Here is a 16,976-nt window from a genome sequence, read left to right on the forward strand (position 1 = left end):
CACTCGCGTAAAATGTCCTCTGTTTTTCGTTCAATACCCCCCCCCATCATATGCAGCTCTGGTGTAACGTTGGCATGTTACCGGAGGGCAACTTAGAGAGTTGTTTGTTTGTTTGTTTGTTTGTTTGTTTGTTTGTTTGTTGGGGTGTTTGTTTGTTTGTTTGTTGGGGTGTTTGTTTGTTTGTTTGTTTGTTGGGGTGTTTGTTTGTTTGTTTGTTTGTTGGTTTGTTTGTTTGTTTGTTTGTTTGTTTGTTTGTTTGTTGGGGTGTTGGGGTGTTTGTTTGTTTGTTTGTTTGTTTGCTTGAAGGCGGTGTGATTTTTGGGCTCTCGTTTAACGTAAGTTTTATCACTGTACTAATGACCTTTTTGGTCCTTATTGGTTGTAGTTGTGTACGTATATTGTTGTAGACTTGATAGGTCTTATTGAAGGACTGTTACGGTATACCATCTTGTAATATTTTCACCTCTTTTTTTTGGCATAGTCCCGAACATTCGATACACGTTAGCTAGCGGGGCTGGCCGCCATGGCTAGTCGTGCTGCCGACCGTCCTGTTGTTCGGGATCACTCAGGTGATCAGGCGACTGGCTTCTCAAAGACCAATGTTGCATCTGAACCTTTCACTAACATAACTCGCGAGAATGGAATCGTTTTCAAAGCTGAAGACAATGTCTCTGTCCAGTGTTATGTTAATGCACTATCTGTCTCGGGTATGAACCCTGCTGAAATAGTTTCTGCCTCCCGTATATCAAATGGGCGTGTAGCAGTCTACCTCAAATCAAGGGAAGCGGTTGAGGAAGCTGTTGTGTATGGTTTGGAGTACAACGATTCGTTTATATCCATCACCCCCTTAGTAAAACCTACTGAGAGACTTGTACTGTCCAATGTATATCCAGAATTACCAAATGCAGTCATTGCACGAAATCTATCAAGCTTCTGCAAACCAGTTTCAGCCATCAAACCGATCCCCTTGGGAATTAAAGACAAAGAGTTATCTCATGTTATGTCTTTTAGACGTCAAGTGCATGCTATCATAGAAACCAATGTCACTATTCCCGATCACATGAACATATTTCACGCAGGGGTGAACTACAGAGTTTTCATCTCCAATGATTCTGTTAAATGTTTCAGCTGTGGAGAAAATGGCCACATAAGTAAACATTGCAAAAAAACAACACAAGCTGAACCGTCTACATCTGACACAAACATGGCAGATTTTAACCCACTGAATCCCCCTCCCAAGTTTGTACACGGTAAAAAATCTGACCCGAAACATCCATCAAAACAGAGTCGACGAGACAGTTTGACTGACCAGAACAAGCCGTCTACTTCAGATAAGCTAGCTGATACTGATGCGCAGCAACAATCAGCCACTGAACCTGATGCTCGATTTTTAACAGGTACACCTTTAAAACAACAGGAGACAGAAAAAGAAAGTGATTCCACTGCAGACAAACATAACACCACTTTAAGTCCAGCTCCTTCAAAGCAAAATACACAACATCTAAAAACATCTAACAATACTACAGTGCCTTCCATCTGGGGTTCGCCTCCAGCTCCTTCTCGTGAAACCTCTCCTCTCTTTGCAGAGGTTGTTGCCAAAGGACACCGCAAAAAATCAAAGCCTAAAGAAGTTGTGTCCAATCCATTGGTGCAGCTGAAGTCTCCGTCTCCACAGCGAAAACTGCGTAAGCTAAGTGATACACCCCAGATGGAAAGAGATGAAAGTGTCTCCCAAACTTCAACGGAGGAAAATATCTCCCAAATCCTGGACGAATCTCAGATGTCCACAGAATCACCACCGATACACCCATCTCAACTGGATTCAGAGAGCGACCATGAATCCGTCTCCTCTGTCGTAAGCGTCTTCGATCAAGAGGGAGATGGGCCAGGGGACCTAAACCTGACAAAAGGACCACTTCAAAACGAGGAAGTCGTCACCTTCCTTAAGTGCGTCAAGTCACGTCGAAAGCCGCTTGACGTTGCCAGGAAATTTACTCATGACATCCCCGGTCTAGTAAAACAGCTGAAGCCACTCCGCAACAGCCCTCTGTTCACGAAAAATATGCAACAGAGGATTCGAAAGCTTGTGAGAAACCTCGATCCCAGCGATCCCATCCATCTTTTTCCATGATGTTTCTACTTTTCTTTGTTTTGTATATGACTTTCACCCTAGTAACCCTCAATACAGGGGGATGTTCCACGCCCATCAAAAACAACTCTGTTCGTGCGTATCTAGACATAACCCTTGAAAATCCCGATGTTGTTCTGCTACAGGAAACGTATGATCTTAGGAACGAAGATTTGTGTTGGAAAACATGGCCGTATGATGTCTGTTGCGCTCCTGGAACCACCCGGGGATCTGGTGTAGCTACTCTCGTCAAGAAAAATAATAATTTTAACATAATAAAATCTTGTACGATCTGTGCTGGATATGTTCTTTTTCTCGAGCTTAGAATTTATTCAACCACCTATCATATTTACAATATCCTGATTCCTCAGGATGACGTTGCTGCAATGAACTGTCTTATCTCCTTGGAAGAGCATTGTTCTTCACACGACAATCCAGTTATCATTTTTGGCGGGGATTTTAATTGTACACATGACCCGCTTCTGGATCGCTTCTCGCAAAACATTGAAAGGAGACACAAAATTGCTTCCGCTGTAGAAAATATCATCAATACTTTTTCTATGTGTGATGTTTGGCGTAGAAATAATCCCAATTCATCTAAATTTACTTGGTTCAGATACAGCACTGGCAATTTGAGAAGCACCTCCAAAGCTAGACTTGATAGAATTTACTTCCCTGTTCACCTTTTGCCCTCTGTTGACTCCTGTAACATTCAACCTTGTTCCTTGTCGGATCATAGTGCTGTTGTTCTTAAAATAACACTTCCCGATGTAAGTAAGAAGGGTAGCGCCTACTGGCACTTCAATAATTCTTTGCTTCAAGATGAGACCTACAAAGGAATTTTTAAACAATTTTGGAAAAAGTGGCAAGCTACAAGATGCCAATTTTCCTCCATCAGTGTATGGTGGGACATGGGAAAGAATCATATTAAATCTATCACTCAAATGTATGGAGCTAAAATTGCCCGTGAAAAACGGGACAAGATTCATTCTCTTCACAAATCCATTGATAATTTACAGTGTTGTCCTGATCTTACCCCAGAGACTCAAAAAACTCTTCAGGAACAGCGGGATGCCCTGAATGAACACTTCAAGCATGACGCTAAAGGGGCTATCATTAGATCTCGCTTTAAGCTCACAACAGAAATTGACACTTGTTCTACATTCTTTTTTAATCTAGAAAAATCCAACTCTACCGCTAAAACTATTTCTAAAATTCGTCTCTCATCTGGAAGGACTACTGATGATCCAAATGAAATAAAATGTCACATTCGGAATTTCTACAAAGAATTGTACAGTGAGGCCGAAACTGAACCCAGTACTATGGATCACTTGTTTAAAAATTTACCTACGCTCAGTGAAAGTGACTCTGAAGATTGTGACAAACCAATAACAACAGATGAAATGGATATGGCGGTTAACCAGTTAAATTTAAATAAGTCCCCTGGCTTGGATGGCCTTACTTCTGAATTTTATCAAACTTTTTGGAATATCATTAAGGACGATCTCATGGCAGTACTCAATGAATCTGTTGCCAGCGGCCACCTTCCGGTTTCTTGTCGAAGGGGAGTTATAACCCTTCTTCCCAAAACTGGCGACTTGCTTGAGATTTCAAACTGGCGTCCTGTCTCTTTACTAAATACAGACTACAAAATTTTTGCAAAAATTATTTCAAACCGACTCAAAAATGTTATCGATAGCGTTGTTCACCCTGATCAAAGTTATACTGTTCCGGGTCGTTCAATTTATGATAATATCATCTTAATCAAGGATATTCTTATGTATGCTAATTCTCACTGTATTCCTCTTGCTGTTTTAAATCTTGATCAAAAAAAGGCATTTGATAATGTGGATCATTACTATTTATGTGCTGTTATGAAGACCATGGGTTTTGGAGAAAGATTTATCTCCTATGTCAAACTGCTATATAATGATGCTCAGAGTTTTATCAAGGTTTGTGGCTCCTTAACCGCACCTTTCCCTTTTAAAAAGGGAATTAGACAAGGATGTCCACTTTCAGGTTTGCTATATGCAATAGCTATAGAACCTCTCCTCCATGCTCTTCGATGTAATTTAAAACCTTTTGGCTTTATGATTCCTAATTCTGATTACACTGTTGTTACCTCGGCCTATGCCGATGATGTTTCTATATTTGTTACCAGTGATAAAGCTTTTAATATTATTCAAGATATTTATCATTGTTATAGCCGTTGTTCTGCTGCTTGTTTGAATTTTACTAAATCTCAAGGCCTCTGGGTCGGTTCGTGGATAAATAGAACGGACAACCCCTTAAATTTTAAGTGGAATAATACTGGTTTAAAATTCCTTGGAGTTCACATGGGAAACTCCTTCCATTTTTTTCAACAAAACTGGCAAACCTGTCGAGAAAAATTGCAAAACGTTCTTGCTCGTTGGAAAGGATTGTGTAAACTGCTGTCCTTCAGAGGCAGAGCCCTGGTAGCCAATCAGTTAGCGGCTTCCAAACTTCTTCACGTTCTTGCAGTTTTATCCCCCCCTCCAGAAATTCTCAGTGAACTCCAAAGGAAACTGGTAGATTTTATTTGGTCTGATGGGCGACATTGGATAAAGGAAAATATTTTGTATCGTTCACCTGAAACAGGCGGTCTGGGCCTTACCTGCCTCCAGTCACGAGTTTTTACGTATCGCTTCTCCTTTGTACAAAGATTTCTAAAAAAATCACCTCATCCTGTTTTCGCTTTCATGAGCTACTTTTTGCGTCAATATTGCAAGTTCGATTTTGATGCTCAAATCTTCTTAATAAATCTTGACGCTAAATTTTTTGTTCACCTCCCAACATTCTACTGTAATGTGTTACAAGCTTGGAAGATATCGAGAGCCCAAATTGTCATACCGCTCGATTCTCTTCATTTCACTTTGAATTTACCGTTAATTTCTACTCATGTAATTAAGTTTGCCGGTATAGATGACCATCTCCTTTGCCCTCGTCTCCGGATGTGTGGTGTTCGTACAGTTGGAGACCTACTGGACGTCTCTTCCGGAAAATGGAAAACAACGGAGGATATCCAAGCTGCAAACCCAGTGCGAAGGTCCTCAAACAGGCTTCTTCGCGCTGAACTCTCTGAAATGACAGATCTCCTCTTGCGTGTCTTCCCGCAGTTTTTCAACCGTTTTGGATACCGTCTCTCCACACGTAATCTTCAGAGCATCCCAGCCCTGAGAGAACTTCCCGTCGTTGTTCACTTCCCTCCAGACATCGATGCCACAGGCGCGTCTTCAAAGACTATTTATAAAACCCTCAACGCAGAACTCAACCAGCTGGAGATTCCTCTTCAGACTTACTGGCATGAACAGAATGTAATCCCAGAGAACCGGAAAATCGAATGGCAAGCAATATATCGTCTGCCTTCCTCAAAGAAAGAGGGCGATGTCCAATTCCGCCTATTACATAACTTTCTGCCCAGCCTACCGGTCCTGCAACACATTAACCCAGACATATCTCCACTGTGCCCTTGGTGTGGACAAAGAGGAACAATCGTTCACTTGTTCATCATGTGTCGCGCCATCCAGCCAGCATTAAATCTTCTGAACTGTCTCTTGAGTCGTCTTTTCCCGAGTGTAGTTCAAGATTTCGACCTGTACTGGTGCCTCCTTCCGTACAAGAATGGACGTTCAAAGGAGATGGTTAATCTGGCAAATTACTTCATTATCAGTCTGAAAGCAACCATATACTTTCTCTACTCGCGTTCATCTACTGCTGACCCTCTTATTGTATGGAAACTTCGAATGAAGAGTAAAATTCTGATTGATTACCACTTTTTCTCTGCAAAACACAACGTTGGCCTATTTTTGAGCAAATGGGACCACAACAACACCTTGTTCACATTTGTGGACAATAAGCTTTTCTGGCTGATATGAAGACTGATCTTTTTTTCATGGTTGTCATTGTCTATCCCTAATGAGAAGTCTCAGGGTTTTGGATGACTATAAGTGTGGTTCCAATCTTCATGTTATAATTAGCAAATTAATTCTTTTTATCTTTTTACTGAGAATCCTTTCGTTTTTCTGTTAAGTTTATTGTATGTCAGTATTTACTTATTCCACTTGAACCCTGTTTTATTTTAAGAATCGTTGTTTTGTAGATATTTTCTGTCATGAATTAAAGGTTCATTTGGAAAAGTGAAAAGTGTTTGTTTGTTTGTTTGTTTGTTTGTTTGTTTGTTTGTTTGTTTGTTTGTTTTCTTGAAGGCGGTGTGATTTTTGGGCTCTCGTTTAACGTAAGTTTTATCACTGTACTAATGACCTTTTTGGTCCTCATTGGTTGTAGTTGTGTACGTATATTGTTGTAGACTTGATAGGTCTTATTGAAGGACTGTTACGGTATATCATCTTGTAATATTTTCACCTCTTTTTTTTTGGCATAGTCCCGAACATTCGATACACGTTAGCTAGCGGGGCTGGCCGCCATGGCTAGTCGTGCTGCCGACCGTCCTGTTGTTCGGGATCACTCAGGTGATCAGGCGACTGGCTTCTCAAAGACCAATGTTGCATCTGAACCTTTCACTAACATAACTCGCGAGAATGGAATCGTTTTCAAAGCTGAAGACAATGTCTCTGTCCAGTGTTATGTTAATGCACTATCTGTCTCGGGTATGAACCCTGCTGAAATAGTTTCTGCCTCCCGTATATCAAATGGGCGTGTAGCAGTCTACCTCAAATCAAGGGAAGCGGTTGAGGAAGCTGTTGTGTATGGTTTGGAGTACAACGATTCGTTTATATCCATCACCCCCTTAGTAAAACCTACTGAGAGACTTGTACTGTCCAATGTATATCCAGAATTACCAAATGCAGTCATTGCACGAAATCTATCAAGCTTCTGCAAACCAGTTTCAGCCATCAAACCGATCCCCTTGGGAATTAAAGACAAAGAGTTATCTCATGTTATGTCTTTTAGACGTCAAGTGCATGCTATCATAGAAACCAATGTCACTATTCCCGATCACATGAACATATTTCACGCAGGGGTGAACTACAGAGTTTTCATCTCCAATGATTCTGTTAAATGTTTCAGCTGTGGAGAAAATGGCCACATAAGTAAACATTGCAAAAAAACAACACAAGCTGAACCGTCTACATCTGACACAAACATGGCAGATTTTAACCCACTGAATCCCCCTCCCAAGTTTGTACACGGTAAAAAATCTGACCCGAAACATCCATCAAAACAGAGTCGACGAGACAGTTTGACTGACCAGAACAAGCCGTCTACTTCAGATAAGCTAGCTGATACTGATGCGCAGCAACAATCAGCCACTGAACCTGATGCTCGATTTTTAACAGGTACACCTTTAAAACAACAGGAGACAGAAAAACAAAGTGATTCCACTGCAGACAAACATAACACCACTTTAAGTCCAGCTCCTTCAAAGCAAAATACACAACATCTAAAAACATCTAACAATACTACAGTGCCTTCCATCTGGGGTTCGCCTCCAGCTCCTTCTCGTGAAACCTCTCCTCTCTTTGCAGAGGTTGTTGCCAAAGGACACCGCAAAAAATCAAAGCCTAAAGAAGTTGTGTCCAATCCATTGGTGCAGCTGAAGTCTCCGTCTCCACAGCGAAAACTGCGTAAGCTAAGTGATACACCCCAGATGGAAAGAGATGAAAGTGTCTCCCAAACTTCAACGGAGGAAAATATATCCCAAATCCTGGACGAATCTCAGATGTCCACAGAATCACCACCGATACACCCATCTCAACTGGATTCAGAGAGCGACCATGAATCCGTCTCCTCTGTCGTAAGCGTCTTCGATCAAGAGGGAGATGGGCCAGGGGACCTAAACCTGACAAAAGGACCACTTCAAAACGAGGAAGTCGTCACCTTCCTTAAGTGCGTCAAGTCACGTCGAAAGCCGCTTGACGTTGCCAGGAAATTTACTCATGACATCCCCGGTCTAGTAAAACAGCTGAAGCCACTCCGCAACAGCCCTCTGTTCACGAAAAATATGCAACAGAGGATTCGAAAGCTTGTCAGAAACCTCGATCCCAGCGATCCCATCCATCTTTTTCCATGATGTTTCTACTTTTCTTTGTTTTGTATATGACTTTCACCCTAGTAACCCTCAATACAGGGGGATGTTCCACGCCCATCAAAAACAACTCTGTTCGTGCGTATCTAGACATAACCCTTGAAAATCCCGATGTTGTTCTGCTACAGGAAACGTATGATCTTAGGAACGAAGATTTGTGTTGGAAAACATGGCCGTATGATGTCTGTTGCGCTCCTGGAACCACCCGGGGATCTGGTGTAGCTACTCTCGTCAAGAAAAATAATAATTTTAACATAATAAAATCTTGTACGATCTGTGCTGGATATGTTCTTTTTCTCGAGCTTAGAATTTATTCAACCACCTATCATATTTACAATATCCTGATTCCTCAGGATGACGTTGCTGCAATGAACTGTCTTATCTCCTTGGAAGAGCATTGTTCTTCACACGACAATCCAGTTATCATTTTTGGCGGGGATTTTAATTGTACACATGACCCGCTTCTGGATCGCTTCTCGCAAAACATTGAAAGGAGACACAAAATTGCTTCCGCTGTAGAAAATATCATCAATACTTTTTCTATGTGTGATGTTTGGCGTAGAAATAATCCCAATTCATCTAAATTTACTTGGTTCAGATACAGCACTGGCAATTTGAGAAGCACCTCCAAAGCTAGACTTGATAGAATTTACTTCCCTGTTCACCTTTTGCCCTCTGTTGACTCCTGTAACATTCAACCTTGTTCCTTGTCGGATCATAGTGCTGTTGTTCTTAAAATAACACTTCCCGATGTAAGTAAGAAGGGTAGCGCCTACTGGCACTTCAATAATTCTTTGCTTCAAGATGAGACCTACAAAGGAATTTTTAAACAATTTTGGAAAAAGTGGCAAGCTACAAGATGCCAATTTTCCTCCATCAGTGTATGGTGGGACATGGGAAAGAATCATATTAAATCTATCACTCAAATGTATGGAGCTAAAATTGCCCGTGAAAAACGGGACAAGATTCATTCTCTTCACAAATCCATTGATGATTTACAGTGTTGTCCTGATCTTACCCCAGAGACTCAAAAAACTCTTCAGGAACAGCGGGATGCCCTGAATGAACACTTCAAGCATGACGCTAAAGGGGCTATCATTAGATCTCGCTTTAAGCTCACAACAGAAATTGACACTTGTTCTACATTCTTTTTTAATCTAGAAAAATCCAACTCTACCGCTAAAACTATTTCTAAAATTCGTCTCTCATCTGGAAGGACTACTGATGATCCAAATGAAATAAAATGTCACATTCGGAATTTCTACAAAGAATTGTACAGTGAGGCCGAAACTGAACCCAGTACTATGGATCACTTGTTTAAAAATTTACCTACGCTCAGTGAAAGTGACTCTGAAGATTGTGACAAACCAATAACAACAGATGAAATGGATATGGCGGTTAACCAGTTAAATTTAAATAAGTCCCCTGGCTTGGATGGCCTTACTTCTGAATTTTATCAAACTTTTTGGAATATCATTAAGGACGATCTCATGGCAGTACTCAATGAATCTGTTGCCAGCGGCCACCTTCCGGTTTCTTGTCGAAGGGGAGTTATAACCCTTCTTCCCAAAACTGGCGACTTGCTTGAGATTTCAAACTGGCGTCCTGTCTCTTTACTAAATACAGACTACAAAATTTTTGCAAAAATTATTTCAAACCGACTCAAAAATGTTATCGATAGCGTTGTTCACCCTGATCAAAGTTATACTGTTCCGGGTCGTTCAATTTATGATAATATCATCTTAATCAAGGATATTCTTATGTATGCTAATTCTCACTGTATTCCTCTTGCTGTTTTAAATCTTGATCAAAAAAAGGCATTTGATAATGTGGATCATTACTATTTATGTGCTGTTATGAAGACCATGGGTTTTGGAGAAAGATTTATCTCCTATGTCAAACTGCTATATAATGATGCTCAGAGTTTTATCAAGGTTTGTGGCTCCTTAACCGCACCTTTCCCTTTTAAAAAGGGAATTAGACAAGGATGTCCACTTTCAGGTTTGCTATATGCAATAGCTATAGAACCTCTCCTCCATGCTCTTCGATGTAATTTAAAACCTTTTGGCTTTATGATTCCTAATTCTGATTACACTGTTGTTACCTCGGCCTATGCCGATGATGTTTCTATATTTGTTACCAGTGATAAAGCTTTTAATATTATTCAAGATATTTATCATTGTTATAGCCGTTGTTCTGCTGCTTGTTTGAATTTTACTAAATCTCAAGGCCTCTGGGTCGGTTCGTGGATAAATAGAACGGACAACCCCTTAAATTTTAAGTGGAATAATACTGGTTTAAAATTCCTTGGAGTTCACATGGGAAACTCCTTCCATTTTTTTCAACAAAACTGGCAAACCTGTCGAGAAAAATTGCAAAACGTTCTTGCTCGTTGGAAAGGATTGTGTAAACTGCTGTCCTTCAGAGGCAGAGCCCTGGTAGCCAATCAGTTAGCGGCTTCCAAACTTCTTCACGTTCTTGCAGTTTTATCCCCCCCTCCAGAAATTCTCAGTGAACTCCAAAGGAAACTGGTAGATTTTATTTGGTCTGATGGGCGACATTGGATAAAGGAAAATATTTTGTATCGTTCACCTGAAACAGGCGGTCTGGGCCTTACCTGCCTCCAGTCACGAGTTTTTACGTATCGCTTCTCCTTTGTACAAAGATTTCTAAAAAAATCACCTCATCCTGTTTTCGCTTTCATGAGCTACTTTTTGCGTCAATATTGCAAGTTCGATTTTGATGCTCAAATCTTCTTAATAAATCTTGACGCTAAATTTTTTGTTCACCTCCCAACATTCTACTGTAATGTGTTACAAGCTTGGAAGATATCGAGAGCCCAAATTGTCATACCGCTCGATTCTCTTCATTTCATTTTGAATTTACCGTTAATTTCTACTCATGTAATTAAGTTTGCCGGTATAGATGACCATCTCCTTTGCCCTCGTCTCCGGATGTGTGGTGTTCGTACAGTTGGAGACCTACTGGACGTCTCTTCCGGAAAATGGAAAACAACGGAGGATATCCAAGCTGCAAACCCAGTGCGAAGGTCCTCAAACAGGCTTCTTCGCGCTGAACTCTCTGAAATGACAGATCTCCTCTTGCGTGTCTTCCCGCAGTTTTTCAACCGTTTTGGATACCGTCTCTCCACACGTAATCTTCAGAGCATCCCAGCCCTGAGAGAACTTCCCGTCGTTGTTCACTTCCCTCCAGACATCGATGCCACAGGCGCGTCTTCAAAGACTATTTATAAAACCCTCAACGCAGAACTCAACCAGCTGGAGATTCCTCTTCAGACTTACTGGCATGAACAGAATGTAATCCCAGAGAACCGGAAAATCGAATGGCAAGCAATATATCGTCTGCCTTCCTCAAAGAAAGAGGGCGATGTCCAATTCCGCCTATTACATAACTTTCTGCCCAGTCTACCGGTCCTGCAACACATTAACCCAGACATATCTCCACTGTGCCCTTGGTGTGGACAAAGAGGAACAATCGTTCACTTGTTCATCATGTGTCGCGCCATCCAGCCAGCATTAAATCTTCTGAACTGTCTCTTGAGTCGTCTTTTCCCGAGTGTAGTTCAAGATTTCGACCTGTACTGGTGCCTCCTTCCGTACAAGAATGGACGTTCAAAGGAGATGGTTAATCTGGCAAATTACTTCATTATCAGTCTGAAAGCAACCATATACTTTCTCTACTCGCGTTCATCTACTGCTGACCCTCTTATTGTATGGAAACTTCGAATGAAGAGTAAAATTCTGATTGATTACCACTTTTTCTCTGCAAAACACAACGTTGGCCTATTTTTGAGCAAATGGGACCACAACAACACCTTGTTCACATTTGTGGACAATAAGCTTTTCTGGATGATATGAAGACTGATCTTTTTTTCATGGTTGTCATTGTCTATCCCTAATGAGAAGTCTCAGGGTTTTGGATGACTATAAGTGTGGTTCCAATCTTCATGTTATAATTAGCAAATTAATTCTTTTTATCTTTTTACTGAGAATCCTTTCTTTTTTCTGTTAAGTTTATTGTATGTCAGTATTTACTTATTCCACTTGAACCTTGTTTTATTTTAAGAATCGTTGTTTTGTAGATATTTTCTGTCATGAATTAAAGGTTCATTTGGAAAAGTGAAAAAAAAGTGTTTGTTTGTTTGTTTGTTTGTTTGTTTGTTTGTTTGTTTGTTTGTTTGTTTGTTGGGTTGTATGCACCTCCACCTGCATCTCGGGACCACTGTTGGAATACACACCAACAAAGTGGGGACTTTTGAACAAGTGGGGACCGAAAACCCGGTCCCCACATTTTTATTTCAGAATTGAGCTCTAAAGAGGGCGATATGCTCCCTGTACCAGAATAAGGTCGGTCCTCAGATTGAGGTGTTTAACCATACGTTGTTTGTTTGGTCCCGAAAAGGAGGTGTGTTTTCTGTCAAAATTGTTTCTTTCAATAAAGAACATAAAGTTAGAGCGCCCTCTTGTGGTTGGGGATTGCCTGTGCACATGCAAGGCCTTGTATAGTGCCTGCAGTTTAGCTGTCCTGCAAACACTTTGATGCGTTCGGCACTTACAGCCGTAGTCATGCCCACACTGTGTGTTGGCTGAGTTCATCAACTGGCGCTGAATATCTACTTAATTTAGAGGTAAGTGAATATATCATTGTGTAATTATTCGGAAATGAGTTTGAAAAGGTTTCAAGACTGGAAAATCAGAACATTCAGAGCAAAGTCATGGTAGGCCTACTTAAATGTAAGTTGTAAACCGTAGCTGAAAATATATTTATTTGAGGGTTTCTGTTATTTTGTACTTTTAGCGGGGGTGGTTTTTTAAAGTTTTTTCTGTGCAAATGATCAAAAAGGACGTATGTTATCAGTAATAAAGGGCGTCTGGTCTGACTTTCAAATTAGGCGTAGGGCCTATCTCAATAATGCCTGATATTCTGTAATGTCAATGCAGGCCTGGAGTTCATTTACCAGTGGAAAGAAATTACAGAAAGGACAATTCAAGCTTAGGTGGCAGTGCATTTAAATCTTTTGAATTAATTGTTTTATTGTCTGGGTAATGTGGACATGAAACCACTCTGTGATTCTGCAGAAAACCTTAATATTGGGCTAAGTTTTGTTACTGTTAGCCTGTTATTTTTAATCTTCATTTTGAAGTTGATCAGTTTTATCTCTGCATGTGATGTCATCTGCAATGAGATCATTAGAAACTGTTTTCTTAAACTATGAGGTTGGTGATAATTATTTGCATTTTGAGCAAAGCGTAGAGGGAAGTAAACCAGTATAATCCATAAAATTAAACATCCATCATCCAAGTGAGATTTTTTAGGGTTCCAGATGGTTCTTATTTGGTGTTCACGTTCCGCAGAATCTCTAAAATTACAGAAAGTACAGGGCTTTTTCATAACAGATTTAGTCCTTTTAGTAAGCAATATTGTTAGAACAGATAGAATAGAATGATCCTTTACCAACAATGCACAATCTGGAAGAGTTTACCAAATTTGGCTAATAATTTGTTGTTTTGCCTTTTTGCACTAGTTTATTTCATTCTGATAATGTTAACTGGCCATCCTTCTTGCATGCCAATGATTCATCAAAGAAACAGTAATATGTTAAATAATTCACACAAGGAACCTGACTGTGATTATTCCTTTCGTTTTTTCCTGTTCTCAACATTGTTATAAGCCATTAATATATATCTAAATTATCGCACTTGCTTGCTTGTCACTAACTCATAAAGCTAATGACAGCTGATACATTTTTAGCAAAGCAGAAAAAGAAACAAACCTGGATAAGTCTATAAAGGTATATTTTAATTTTTGTGGGGGGGGTGTGAGATTTCAATTTGTGTCTAGACCCTCTGAATCATTACAATTACATAATATATATACTGTGGAAAGCTGTTTCTTAGCAGATCTGGTGCTTTTTTACTTTTAAGTTTACAAAGCAAGGGACCTTTCATACTATGCATATCCCTCACATTTGGGAATACCAATTTCAACTTAGCCAAAAAAGTCAGACCTGACATATGGATCTATATCCCTTTACAAGAATGTGACCCTCATTAATATTACTGAAAACGGTATTTGTACACTGAGGGAAAAACTTTCTTTCGGATTGAAAGATTTTGGCAATCCACTTGACCGTAAATCCTTTTTAAATCACCAGGGTGACACCCATGCAAGAAACTCTTAAAGGTCTTTTGCTACTTATCAGATTTATAAAGAAACCCAAAACCAAGTCGGTTTAAGTGTTAATGCAAGCATCCACAAATTAAGAAGGGTAAGGGGTAACTTAGAAAACTATTTTTGTGAAAGAAAAAAGTTGGAGGGACAAGGTGTAGTGATGTTTTTGAAACCATTTTTTACATATATATTGGTGATGTACTTGAAGGGAATAACTTAACCCTGAAGTGCCTGATATTTTTTACAAGGGACAAAAGGTCAACTTGTTTCAGTTCAGGTCAGGGTAAGGGTAAAGGTTTACACTGAAGGATTTGACATCTGGAACTTTAAGGACAAGGACAGTTAAGGTTTATGACTTTGCTCTTGTGATGTGCCAGGGGAAGGTTTGAGATGTGGAAGGTACACCACATGCAGAAAGCATGGGAAGAAACAAATCAGGCTTACTCTATAAAACATCAAATTCCACTGAATGAATTTTGTTGTTGTAGCAAGATGTTTACTATTAGGTGTCTATTTCCCCCTCTAAAATTTAAAAAAAAAAGTTCAGAGCCTTTTCACAGATGTGGTGCTTTTTACTTTTCATTTTACAAAATGAAACAAAACTGTGCATATCCCTTCAATTTGGTTAAATCATGCATTATTAACAATTTATAAGCCGCTGATATAGCTAAGAAATTGTAGGCCTAGTACAGTGTACTTGCAACAACACACCAAGTCCATGGTTTATTGCTCCCAAGATACCAACTGGCAGTGCCCTCTTGGCCCTGAAGGCCAGGCTCTACATATGGATGCACATGGAGACCTGTTAGCAAGAATGTGACCTTCATTAAATATTACTGAAAAGGGTTCTCAGTGGGGACAAGGCCTTTTAGAGAGAAACTACTCCGAAATTATATTTTAAAAGTTTTAAAAGAAATAGGGGATTACAGAAACTTCCCTCGAATTTTCTGGTCTTTGATTTTGTTTATCGAGTGGATTTTCACTTAAATGGAGTGAAGTTGAAAAGAAATGAGTGTGCACTAAACCTTTCTGTGAAGTTCGTATTCTTTATTATTTTTATTTTCATATTACAGGATGTCTCGTTTAAGAAAATCAAGGATGACCCCATCTCAGCAGGCATGTGAAGCCTGTAGAAAAAAGGAAGACAGTGATGGTTTCGAAGTGCGATACATCGACGATTACATAGGTATGTTACAAAACCTTGTCCTTCGTGACTATGAAGTACGTAGCCAAGAAATATTACGCAAACATTACCAATACTGCTTTTAAAAATACATCTAGGTTCTTAGATGTGTACATAGCACTTTTAAATATGATCAACCTGCATAGCACTATTATTAGTCTTATTATAAATAAACAAATAACTTGTCTCATACTGCCGCCCTCCTCTCATACTCCTCCATCTCCCCCCAAAAAGGTATAAATATTGTTTAATTGTTTGAGTGCAAATTTAAACCAAGTTCCTGAATTTTTCCACATGGTTAGCACATGGCAAATGCTTCATGACTAAAATCTTCAGATTGTTGAGTTGAGTTGTTCTTGTTAATTTTGGATGTCAATCTGCAGGACATGGAACGTTTGTGACAAAGGACTTTGCCAAGGGTGACTTTCTCCTACAGTACCGAGGAGAAGTGATTTCCCAATCTGAAGGGGAAAGTCGCCAAGAGAGCTACCCAGTTGAAAAAGGGAGCTTCCTTTACTTTTTTCAGGATAAAGGAAATTCACTCTGGTAAGCTGACTCTGTGGTTTTCCCTGTGGTTTAGATGAAATTATTTGTGTGTGTGTCTGTGTTATTTTTAATACTTGCAGCGTTGTACTGCAGGGCAACATTCAATAATGTAAGGAAAATTCATTTAATATTTAAATAAATTTCAGTGTATTTTTTTCTGAATGGCATTTGACAGTAAAAATGAAACAAAAACGTTAAGAACGTTTTAATTGTCAACAATCTTTCAGCGTTGATGGCACCAATTCAGATGGTGCCTGTCGAATGGTAAATGATGCCCCCTTGAAAAAGTCCAACTCCCAAATGAAGGTGATTTCTGTGGACGGTACACCATGTCTTTGCCTGTTCGCTCGCGAGGATATAGCAGCAGGACAAGAGCTAAGGTATGACTACGGTGACGAAAGTGTCCCCCTGGCGACAAAAGGTAAGCCAACTGACTGCATTATCGTTTTCAAGTGCATGCAGAATCACAAATAAAGCAAGGCCACAAGTCACAGAAATGTTAAAAACATTTTTGATGAAAGTAGCAATTCTAAATGCAATTTAAAGTCTATGGCCCTATTGAAAGAAGCTTCATCGAACATCTGTTTTCAAAAAGTGACAGATCTTCAATGGTAAAAAATTTATCTTTAAAAAAGCTTTACACAAAATGCAATTCCAATTTTAAGTTGAAAGGAAGATTGAAAATGTGTTTTGCATTTGTTCTGTGCTACTCTTACAAACTGGTTACCTCCTTTTAATTTTCTCATGACAGAACATTGATCATCAGTCCTTTGATCATGAGTTTCCCGAGGTATGTACATGTACACGTATTTTCATGTAGGTTGTGTTGACTAGGAGCATAGAACAGCTCAAAATTTAAA

The 16,976-nt window shown here is 39.7% G+C and overlaps 1 protein-coding gene across 1 annotated transcript; it reads left to right on the forward strand.

Annotated features, from left to right (window-relative positions):
- The first annotated feature begins 15,245 nt into the window (after positions 1 to 15,245).
- LOC147799872 (N-lysine methyltransferase KMT5A-like) lies at positions 15,246 to 16,590 on the forward strand. Its single transcript, XM_087133776.1, has 3 exons — positions 15,246 to 15,573; positions 15,954 to 16,116; positions 16,344 to 16,590. Exons 1-3 carry the CDS (start codon positions 15,462 to 15,464, stop codon positions 16,588 to 16,590), a joined length of 522 nt encoding a protein of 173 aa, XP_086989902.1. The 5' UTR covers positions 15,246 to 15,461.
- The last annotated feature ends 386 nt before the right edge of the window (positions 16,591 to 16,976 follow it).

The sequence above is a fragment of the Acanthaster planci genome, linkage group LG02, assembly GCF_054643075.1.
Source record: "Acanthaster planci isolate LZ-2023a linkage group LG02, COTS_SCS, whole genome shotgun sequence".
Taxonomy (NCBI): domain Eukaryota; kingdom Metazoa; phylum Echinodermata; class Asteroidea; order Valvatida; family Acanthasteridae; genus Acanthaster; species Acanthaster planci.

Coding starts and splice junctions, on each gene's coding strand:
- LOC147799872 (XM_087133776.1), top strand. CDS start 15,462: ATGTCTCGTTTAAGAAAATCAAGGATGACCCCATCTCAGCAGGCATGT. Junction 15,574..15,953: donor ATACATCGACGATTACATAG/GTATGTTACAAA, acceptor GTCAATCTGCAG/GACATGGAACGTTTGTGACA. Junction 16,117..16,343: donor GATAAAGGAAATTCACTCTG/GTAAGCTGACTC, acceptor ACAATCTTTCAG/CGTTGATGGCACCAATTCAG.